The 11,320-nt window shown below is 39.6% G+C and overlaps 2 protein-coding genes across 2 annotated transcripts; one reads left to right on the top strand and one right to left on the bottom strand.

The window, feature by feature from the left end:
* The first annotated feature begins 1,098 nt into the window (after positions 1-1,098).
* Positions 1,099-3,387, top strand: LOC149394903 (muniscin carboxy-terminal mu-like domain protein). Its single transcript, XM_089615393.1, has one exon. The coding sequence runs from the start codon at positions 1,302-1,304 to the stop codon at positions 3,189-3,191; it is 1,890 nt and encodes a 629-aa protein (XP_089471519.1). The 5' UTR covers positions 1,099-1,301; the 3' UTR covers positions 3,192-3,387.
* Positions 3,388-5,627: 2,240 nt separating this feature from the next.
* LOC149394902 (F-box protein At1g52495-like) lies at positions 5,628-10,200 on the bottom strand. The gene is made up of 3 exons (XM_089614711.1): positions 9,907-10,200; positions 6,975-7,069; positions 5,628-6,881 (listed from the first exon to the last, which is right to left on the bottom strand). Exon 3 carries the CDS (start codon positions 6,864-6,866, stop codon positions 5,751-5,753), a length of 1,116 nt encoding a protein of 371 aa, XP_089470837.1. The 5' UTR covers positions 6,867-6,881; positions 6,975-7,069; positions 9,907-10,200; the 3' UTR covers positions 5,628-5,750.
* Between the last annotated feature and the right edge of the window lie 1,120 nt (positions 10,201-11,320).

Genomic DNA, 11,320 nt, shown 5'->3' with positions numbered 1-11,320 from the left:
TCTGCGTTTGTTTCTTGATTGAATAAAATGTTAATGTTATTTACACATTAGCTCTTATACATTGAGCGAAGTCAATTAGGTTCATAACAATAGTCTAACGAACTTCACGTGGGTGTGTGAGTTCATGTGCTGACGTGGGTCGATTTCTCAGAGATTGTCAGTGTCAATTATTATTGGAGTCTATTGTTGTTAGGATTGAATATTGAAAAAAGTTGGAGAACTTTTTTGTCCAATGAGTCAGTCTTTACTTTTGCATTTATAAGATTTCTACAACATAGTATTGAAAATATATTAGTTAAATTAACTATTGAAATAATTTTAATCATTATTTTTATAGATACAGTTCAAATGTTGGATAGAGTGAAAATTGAGTTTTCACCTTAACTTTGTTAAATTATCATTTCATGCTAATATCGCCTAATTGATGATATTTAATATTATTCTAATATACTCGATGTAGTAAGATTGGAAAAAAAAAACTGGCCAATTGAATTTTTTTGTTAATTATTTATTTATCAAAAGCTTTAAGGCTGTGTTTGGTTATGCTCTTGAAAAGAGTTTTTGACTTTTCAAGAAGTGAAAATAGGAAATAAAACTGGAAAATGTGTTTGGTAAAGTGTTTTTGGAAAAAAATTTAAAATTTTTTTGAAGTTGTTTTGTAAAAAAGTAAAGAAAACTGAAAACAAATATAAAGTGTTTTTGGAAAAAAAAAATTTATTCTCTACTCCTTCTCCTCACCCGCGCGCGAGACTTGAAAAAAAAAAATTCGGCCATCTTCTTCAATCACCACCGAGCCTCACCATCGCCGCTAAATAGTTTTCATTTTTTCAAAAGGTGTACCAAATAGTTTTCATTTTTTTCATTTTTTCAAAAACAAAAATAAAAACTGTACCAAACAGTTTTTTCAATTTCTAAAAAACAAAAATGAAAAGAATACCAAACAGCTTTTTGAAAACAAGCAAAATAATTTTTCAGTACAATTATAAAAATTAAAAAATAGAAAACAAAAACTTTTTTAGTTAACTACCTCTTAGACTTTTCATTTTACCCAATTAATTTGAAGCTTACAACTTTACTACTCTTTTTGTTTTATTTTGAAAAATTGCTGAACATTGGTATTGGCCATTGGGCGAGAAATTCATTTCCTCACCAAAAAAAAAAGCCCCCCAATCAACCGCGATCTGAAAAAGAAAAAAAAAAAGAGCACAGAAATACCAATGTCTTGACTCTTTGAGCGATCGAGCAATCGAGATCTCGAAGAAACCCAGATCGAATCGGAGATCTGCAAACCCTAATCGGCGATGTCTTGCTTGGCTCTCTCTCTCCAGCCCTCCAATGGCTCCGACATTCTCCTCCAGACCCGCGAGTGGTTCCCACCCGCCCGAGCCCTCGCCGCCCTCACCGCCTTCCGCCACACGCGCCTCGCCTTCGCCGCCAAAACCGCCCAATCCTCTTCCGTCGACTCCATCGGCGACGATCCCCTAGCCGCCTCATCCGGCCAGCTCATCGTCGGCGTCGAGAGCCGCTACCGAGTCGTCTACCGCCTCGTGAACTCCATCTACGTCCTAGGCGTCACCACCGCCGATCACGACAACTCCATCAACGTTTTCGAGTGCATCCACGTCGTCAACCAGGCCGTCTCCGTCGTCGTCGCCGCCTGCCGCGGCGTCGACGTCACGCCGGAGAAGCTCGGCCGGAAATACGCCGAGGTCTACATGGCTCTCGACATCGTCCTCAAAGGGGTCAGCAACATCAGACTCGCCGCCATGCTCGGCTCGATGCACGGCGAGAGCATCGCCAAGATGGTCCACTCCGCCGCGGACACCGAGAACAAGGTCCGCGGGGCCGAGAGCTGGATCGCCAATGCCGAGGGGAATTCCGTCGAACACCTGGCGTGCGTCGAGGTTTTCTCCAACGCCGGGTTCGAATTGCCCGCCGAGACCATCGCCGCCGGCGACGAGGTCGCCGCCGCAATGGCTCCGCCGGCTTCTTCCGGGGACGGAGAATCTTCTTCCTCCGCCGCGGAGAAGGAGGAGAAGATCGAGGAGATCGAGGCCGAGAAAGACCCGTTCGCCGCGAGCGACAAGCTCAACCAGCCCGCGGAGCTCGTCGGGGGGTTCAAGAAGACCCGAGACCCTTCTGCGACGGACTTGACAACGGCTCTCGCGACGCTCGAGGTCACGACTCTCCCGCCGGCCGAGGCGACTCAGTCGACACGAATCGCCGTCGAAGGGTTCGAGGGAGAGTACGGCGGGATCGAATTCGGCGGCGAGAAAGCCACTCTCGGCGAGACTTTCGAGGGCTTCAGCGACGCCTGGGGCGGCGGATTGGACGCCTCGGAGTTCGTCGGCCCCGAGAAGGCTCTTCGGAAGCAGGAAGGGCTCGGCGGGCTCGAACTTTTGCACACAAGCGAAGCCCCGAAAACCGCAGCGCCTCCGACCGGACCAGAAAACCCACTCGACGGGCTCGTGAAATCGGCCGATATGAGAGGGCCCGAGATGCACATCGTCGAGCAGATCAGCGTAGAGTTCCGAGACTCTCTCCTCGCCAGGGTCGGCTTGATGGGCACGGTGTACCTGAAAACCCTCTCCGGCGATAAGGAGACCGAATTCTCGTTCCGGGTCGAGGGAACGAGCCCCGTGAAGAGATTCGTGATTCATAGCTCGCGTGTGAGCAGCCTCGGGGACGGGACGTTCCATGTTCGGACGAAGAACGAGCCCGAGATCGTTCCGTTGCTCAAGTACAGCCTGGTCCCGAGAGCAACGCCGCTGCCGCTCCGAGTCCGGCTCGTGAAACGACACAGCGGATCGCTGCTCTCCGTGATGATCCAGTACGCTGCGAACCCCGAGCTCTCAACACCTCTGAGCGATGTCACGTTCGTCCTGAAGCTTCCGGTGGACCCGACCCTGCTCAAGGTCTCGCCCAAGGCCCAGCTGAGCCGGGCCGAGAGGGAGCTGAGGTGGCACGTCGCGGAGATTCCGGCGAAAGGCGCTCCAGGAAAGCTCAGAGCGAGGTTTCCGGTGGATTACGTCGAGGGAGAAGAAGAGGTCGAGGTCGTCGCTTTCGTCAAATTCTCGGTGCAGACCGTCGGGTCGTTGTCCGGGTTGTCTCTCCGGCCTGCCACCGAGGGTAAGACCGACTTTTACGAGACCCTGAACAGGTACGAGACTGGCGTGTATATGTGTAATTGATTCGCTGATCAAGTAGTGATTGTTTTCTCGTCCTAAAGTCTCTTGTTATTTTTCATGTCTCCAATTTTTTTTTTCTTCTTGTTCTTATGATTGTTTGTAGAGTTTCAATCTCTTATGTCTTTGAGCTTGTTGTACCCGGTTTTATGTCGTTTCAAGATGACATTTTTTTGAATTTTTGAATCTTGATTCTCGCCAATATTACCTTACTGTTACATACGAATCTAGGCTTTGAACGACTATGCAGCTTAAAATTGAATTATGGGGGCTTAATGTTAGGGACTAAATATTGAGGGTATTATACTAAGTAGTAGATAAGTTAGGGGTTAATATAAAGATTAAGAAGAAGAAGAAAAAAAAGGCATGGAAATAGTATGAAAGAATAGATTGAGGAAGAGATTCTGATTTGGAGAATGCGAACCTCTCAAAAAGTCGGTGCGTACCGAATCAGTAAGATTAGTCAAAGGTGATATCCTGTAAGAGTGTATAGACAGTTTTACTTTCAATGGCTGATATAAGTCCACTCAGCTTAATATGTAAACCTTTTAAATGATCTTTCATTCCATTACAAGTCGATGCACAATCATTATCTTCTGTAACATATGTTTACAAATTAATGTTTACAAGACCCTGCATAGGTACGAGACTGGCGTGTATATGTGCAATTGATTTGCTGATCAAGCAATGATTGTTTCTCGTTCTAGAGTCTCATGTTATTTTCAAGCTCCATTTTTTTTTTCTGCTTAGTGGTATGATTGTTTGTAGAGTTTCGATCTCTTTTGTCTTTGAGCTTGTTGACCCGGTTTGTGTCATTTCAATAATGACATTTTTTTTTTTGGAATCTTGATTATCGCCAATATTACAGTTTTGAGCATTACTGTTAGTTTAGAGATCATTGTCTTTGAGAGTGCGAACCTCTCAAAAGTCCGATATCGTTATTTTGTAATTGCTTTCGACTATAATTCATTTAAGACCAAAAACTCAGTGCATATTGAATCAGCAAGATTAGTCAAGGTTTCATCACTGTAAGAATGTTATGAAACCTTAATGTTACTTTCAATGGCTGAGATTTGTCCACTCACCTTGTAATAATCTTTCATTCAATGTCAAGTCAATACACAAAATCATTAGCTTCTCTAACTCACGTTTACAAAACAATCCTTTCTGTTATCTTATCTCAACTGTTTCTCTGAAATCTGTTAGTTTAGAGATCATTGTCTTTGGTTGAATTTCCGAGTTGCATCTGTTGCTCTTTTTCATACTAGTTAAGAGTTAGGTTTACAAATTCGATATGGTCTGGCAATGCTGATTGGCACGGGTTATAGTTTCTATACATGATCAATAAAAACAATTAAGCAAAGTAGGAACAGCTGGTAATTGAGAAGTTTACTGCTCTGAAGATGAATGATAATCTTCTGTTTGGTCATTTATTTTTCATCCTAAACTAATAGTAGAGTTTTTGTTCCATGATCAATTTCTAAGGAGAAAGAAAACTGCGAAAAAGGGAAGAAAACAAAAGCAGTTAAGCCGAGTTTTGGTTTATTGAGTTTTGGTTCTTCTTGTTCCTTTACGCTCTCTTGCGTGCTTTTTTTTTTTATTTATTATTTTTTTTATTCCCCTCGAACTATCTAGTGATATATAGCTATTATTAATTGCTAACAAGAATTAAAAATGTCTCCGAAATTTGAGGATTTACCAAGAAAATGTTCTTTGTTTCTTCCGTCAAATCCCAGCCAATGATTGTCATAGTTTTCCGTCTGCAAATCAACATTTTTTTTTCTCTGGGTTAGTACTCTGAAGAAAACGATGAGAGAGATCTAGTGCGAGATTTGTCAATTTTTTTTTCATGTAATAAAGGCAATGATTCAAAATATATATTATATGTCCAAGGTCCATTAATATAAGCTGCAAATTGCATTGCCTCCCAAGATTTTTTTGTTGACTCTGTTGGTTGTCAAAACTGCCGGAACTCGTTTGGTTACATTACGATAACCACTGTATTTGTGTGGAAGTTTTAATGGCATATGATTTGAGACAACATATATTAATATTTAAAATGTTTGCTCGGTTTGTAAACTTCATATTATTAAGATCCCATTGTCGAGACAAATTTAGCACTTTTTTTGCGGACGATACTAATTTGAAACGTGCTGCCGTCTTGATGTGGAAGCAGGATCGCAGCTATTTTCATATTATTAAATTATATTATACAAATTTGCTCTTCTTTCTGATCTGATCATGTGATGGTATCTGAGACTCGAATAGTACAGGGAATAGAGGAAACAAGCCTTCTTCTTAACTATGTGTGGTTAACAAGACCGCACCCCAATTCTGTTGACAACTTAGTGTCATCGCAATTATTTTCACTGGTATATGATATACATTTTATTTTGCTCAGACAGTTATGTAAAATAATAGAAACAGGCATCAAAAGGGAACTATAATATTCATTAACATTATATAGTTGAGTACAACCACAAGAACATGGAATTTTGAAAAAGAGCAGACATGGTTATATATAGTTCACAAAGCATTACATTGAAGGGAAAAGTTTGATGGTTCTCAGGGTAGTGCAAGAAAGCTGTCAACATAAGGAAGAAGCTCAGCGTCGTCGATTGTTCCGGCGCCGTACTCGATACGCCTTTTCTTCTTCTGGGCAACGTCATAGGCCACCAAGCAGCGTTTTTCCTTAGCTCGACCGACCAAAAGTATCTCGTGACCACTGTTCGTAAACCCCCTCACCGTCCCGACCCGGTCCAGCTGGCCGAAGTTGAACTTTATCCAATAATTTTTCCTCCTCGACATTACCCAAACAGAGATCGGGGTTGTGATTTTACGCAAACACCGTTCAGAGTAACACGCTACGGAGTCACACCGCCGAAAGAGCCTTCGTCGTCCCAGCGTTTCCCACGCCTTGTCTTGGAGATCTCTCGGCAGCGTCACGGCCTTGAATCTCTCGCGGTGGATATCAAAACACAGAACCTTGTGAGTGGCACCGAACTTGGCTACCCAATGACTGAATCCACCGCAACACACGCCGGACTGTGATGTCAGACGCGCTGACTGGTTCTTCGTGGATAGCTTCACATCTCTCCACGTGTCCTCTCCCAAGGTACAGACTTTCGCGACGTTGGCGCTGAACTGGCGGTACACCACCGCGATCTTGTGGGCCCCGGAAACAGCGTCGTACCCGAACCCGACGCAGAGAGTACTCGCCACGCTGTCGGGGTGTTTGTTGTTGCACCCCAGGCCCGGGAGAAGCTTGAGCTCTCCGGTCGTTGGGTTTCGAAGCTCGATGGCCGTCGCAAACGGGTTGACTATGCAAACCATGCCGTCGCAGTGGGCGAGGGTCATCTGGCTTCGTTGCGCGGCCGGGTTGACTTTTTTGGGGTCGTCTCTGACTTCCTCTTTGTCCTTGTCGTGGTGGAGTGTGAGTATTGTCAGCTTCTTTTCGTAATTAGGACCCGACTTTGACGTCGCGCTCAAGACGAAGGACGACGAGGTATGCCTGTTGTTGTTGCGGAGATGATCAGCCGCGAAACTCGGAGTCTTCACGAGAGCCTTGACCAGAATATTCCATGACTTTTGGACGCCCTTTAGCCTCAACACCGTCTTTGCCGGTAATAATGAGCAAATTTTCGCTATCACATCGTCCGGCAAGTCCGACAGCTGTGCCATTGCGTTCTTCTATCTCTAGTAAAGAAAAAATTTATAAAATTAGGGCACTGCAAATTAATATTTTGTGATGAAAAATAGAAAAGAAATAAAATAGTCTATAATACGTACCCTATATTTTCAAGTTATAGCTTACTAAAGTAAGCGTTAACAACTCGATAAAGATAAAAATACTATCGACTCACGTTGTTTGAGAGGCAGAGACCCTGATTAAAATTATTAGAAGAAAATACCAGTGAGAGTATATAAAAATTAAAAATTGCAGATAAGTTTCGAAGGAGGAGAAGAAGAAAACAAAAAACACATCTATGATTAAACTACAGCCAGGGCCGGCTAAACGGAATTGGAGGCCTAAAGCGAGAGTAAAAAATAAGGCCTTTGTCAAATACACGCAAAGTAAAGACATGTGATATTTGTATGAACTCATTTTGAACTCCATATCTCAAGTAATGATTATTAATCTCATCGTTTTTAATATGTCATACATGCTCTTATAATATTACATTATCACATATTTCATTAATATTAGTATATGTCTTTAGCCTTTTTTATACCACCACTTTGTCACTTTTTGAATTATGTAAACAAAATTTCTTATTTTTGCTTTTACATGTTTCTTTGCTATAAATTTTTAAAGTGCGCTTTTTCATATTTAATAATATATGGGAAATGATTTTTGGCACGTTTCACGATTTGCAACGATCCACTCACAAGTTGACACGTGGCACCGAACATCCACGTGTCAATTTGTGAGTGGATCGTTGCAAATCGTGAACCGTGCCGAATAACATTACTCATAATATATATATATATATATATATATATATATATATATATATATATATATATTTTGCAAATTCTATCATATCCCAATTGATATTTTTTTTCCAAACATATTTAAACCAAATTAAAAAAAATTGATAATTAATCCTTATATTCCAAGAAAAAAAATGCACACTACGTTTACAAAAACGAACTTGAATCTATAAAAAAAAAATCAAAGCAATACACAATAAAAATGAAAAAAAAAAAAGTTAAGATGGATAAAATATAGAATTTAATAAAAATTTTACTTCTTCAAATGGGTAAATATTTTTTATTGCTGGGGTCCATCGTCAGCAATTTAGCGTGGTAGTTGATTTTTTAAGTCTGGGAAGATGAATTCATAAAAATAGTAACAATTGACTTTATAGTTTATACATATAACAAAATCCATAAAAATATTATATAATATATTCATATTTATGCGTATACGCACGTATGAATGAGTGAATTTCAAACACTATAAAGGTGGAGTTTCATTTTACAAAAATATTAAATTTGTGATAATGTATATCTCAAAAACTTTGGTTTAACTATATCTTTTTTAGGAACAATATATTATATTTCAAACTATTATTGTAAGAATTATAAAATTGAAAACAATTAATATATATATATATATATATATATATATATATATATATATATTGAGTTGGAACATATATTAAACTCTATACCACGTATGTGAATAATTAAAGGCCAATATCACTTATCATAGTAATTGCCTGCTTTGGCTGGGAAGAAAATATTAAACAAATGAAACACTTCGTTTGCGAGATAAATAAAAATTATGGGACACATTGTTATCGTATTTTGGTGGTTCGGTTGTCACAATTATTTTTTATTATTAAATATATAGAGAAAGGAGAAAATAAATTGTTATTATAAATTAAAAACATAAAATTGTGGGTATATGATATAATAAATACACGTGAGTGAGAGGGTGAGTCGTGAGACTCATTTTTCAAAAAGAAAAAAAGACATCTAGTAGGACTTAAGCCCAAGTAGTTTTGCAAATAACAATCGAATGCATAAGAAGACAAAACTCAATAGACAAAACTCAATTTGACACATGACGTATAAAAATATAATCAAGAAGCCAATAAAATATGGTTGTGGGGTCTACGTTAGACGTGCCACAGATTGATTGGAATATTACTTTTACACGGCACAGATGATTGGAATAAAGTGGGTCTGACTCTTTTTTGTTGAAGGGATATTTCAACATATTGAGCATTTATTTTATTAATTATTACATAACTAATTTTTTTTTGGGCCGGGCCTAAAGTCAAAGCTTTACCTCCCTTGAAAGTGGGCCGGGCCTGACTACAGCAAGGAAGGTTATGTGTTACCTTATATTAGGGTTAGTTTTTCACGCAAAAAATAAAGAAGGAAGGGGTTTTCGTCGGCTGTGGAGTCTGGAGGATTTGTTTTTTTTAAACAAGAGTGGATTTGATTTCGTGATTTGAGTATTAGAATATATGTTTCTAGTCCGCGTAAAAGAAAAGTAACAGCATATTTGGTATCTGTGGTTGATATTTATATTAATGGCCATACACAAGCATAGTCGGATTCAGTTAATGTCGGATTCGTATGGAATTGAGATCTAGTACCGATATACCTAATTTATTTTATTGAGTCTAATCGCCGAAGTGGAAGCTCGGCCGGAAATACGCCGAGGTCTACATGGCTCTCGACATCGTCCTCAAAGGGGTCAGCAACATCAGACTCGCCGCCATGCTCGGCTCGATGCACGGCGAGAGCATCGCCAAGATGGTCCACTCCGCCGCGGACACCGAGAACAAGGTCCGCGGGGCCGAGAGCTGGATCGCCAACGCCGAGGGGAATTCCGTCGAACACCTGGCGTGCGTCGAGGTTTTCTCCAACGCCGGTTCGAATTGCCCGCCGAGACAATCTCTTATGTCTTGGAGCTTGTTGTACCCGGTTTTATGTCGTTTCAAGATGACATTTTTTTTTTATTTTTGAATCTTGATTCTCGCCAATATTACCTTACTGTTACATACGAATCTAGGCTTTGAACGACTAGCTGCGTAAAATTGAATTATGGGGGCTTAATGTTAGGGGCTAAATATTGAGGGTATTATACTAAGTAGTAGATAAGTTAGGGGTTAATATAAAGATTAAGAAGAAGAAAAAAAACGCATGGAAATAGTATGAAAGAATAGATTGAGGAAGAGATTCTGATTTGGAGAATGCGAACCTCTCAAAAAGTCGGTGCGTATCGAATCAGTAAGATTAGTCAAGGTGATATCCTGTAAGAGTGTATAGACAGTTTTACTTTCAATGACTGATATAAGTCTACTCAGCTTAATATGTAAACCTTTTAAATGATCTTTCATTCCATTTCAAGTCGATGCACAATCATTATCTTCTGTAACATATGTTTACAAATTAATCTTTCTGTTACAAAGTAATGTTTACGAGACCCTGCATAGGTACGAGACTGGCGTGTATATGTGTAATTGATTTGCTGATCGAGTAATGATTGTTTCTCGTTCTAGAGTCTCATGTTATTTTCAAGCTCCATTTTTTTTTTCTGCTTAGTCGTGTGATTGTTTGTAGAGTTTCGATCTCTTTTGTCTTTGAGCTTGTTGACCCGGTTTGTGTCATTTCAATAATGACATTTTTTTTTTTTGAATCTTGATTATCGCCAATATTACAGTTTTGAGCATTACTGTTACATACAATTCTGGGCTTTGAGCAACTATGCAGCATAGATTGAATTATAGGGGTTTAATGTCAAGAACTAGATATTCAGGGTATTATAATAATTAGTAGATACGCTAGGGAAATACTTATATTAGCTTATAAGGGAGATTAAGAAGAAAAATAGCATGGAAATAGATGAAAGAATAGATTGAGGAAGAGATCCTGATTTGGAGAGTGCGAACCTCTCAAAAGTCCGATATCGTTATTTTGTAATTGCTTTCGACTATAATTCATTTAAGACCAAAAACTCGGTGCATATTGAATCAGCAAGATTAGTCAAGGTTTCATCACTGTAAGAATGTTATGAAACCTTAATGTTACTTTCAATGGCTGAGATTTGTCCACTCACCTTGTAATAATCTTTCATTCAATGTCAAGTCAATACACAAAATCATTAGCTTCTCTAACTCATGTTTACAAAACAATCCTTTCTGTTATCTTATCTCAACTGTTTCTCTGAAATCTGTTTGTTTAGAGATCATTGTCTTTGGTTGAATTTCCGAGTTGCATCTGTTGCTCTTTTTCATACTAGTTAAGAGTTAGGTTTACAAATTCGATATGGTCTGGCAATGCTGATTGGCACGGGTTATAGTTTCTATACATGATCAATAAAAACAATTAAGCAAAGTAGGAACATCTGGTAATTGAGAAGTTTACTGCTCTGAAGATGAATGATAATCTTCTGTTTGGTCATTTATTTTTCATCCTACTAATAGCAGAGTTTTTGTTCCATGATCAACTTCAAAGGAGAAAGAAAACAATGAAAAAGGGAAGAAAACAAAACCGCGAGTTTTGGTTTTATGATTGATTGGTGGTGTGATCATTGGCTATGTTCAGCGTGTTCTTCTTGTTCCTCGAGCTATCTAGTAATATATAGCTATTATTAACTGTCAGTCAAGAATTGA

The sequence above is a fragment of the Urtica dioica genome, chromosome 5 (assembly GCF_054948205.1).
Source record: "Urtica dioica subsp. dioica isolate 48M chromosome 5, U.dioica_male_clone48M_v1_H2, whole genome shotgun sequence".
In the NCBI taxonomy this organism is placed as follows: domain Eukaryota; kingdom Viridiplantae; phylum Streptophyta; class Magnoliopsida; order Rosales; family Urticaceae; genus Urtica; species Urtica dioica.
The sequence above is the reverse complement of the archived record's forward strand: the minus strand, read 5'-3'. Positions and strand labels throughout refer to the sequence as shown.

What these genes read in the sequence shown, in the direction of transcription:
- LOC149394903 (XM_089615393.1), top strand. Translation starts at nt 1,302, where the DNA reads ATGTCTTGCTTGGCTCTCTCTCTCCAGCCCTCCAATGGCTCCGACATT.
- LOC149394902 (XM_089614711.1), bottom strand. Translation starts at nt 6,866, where the DNA reads ATGGCACAGCTGTCGGACTTGCCGGACGATGTGATAGCGAAAATTTGC.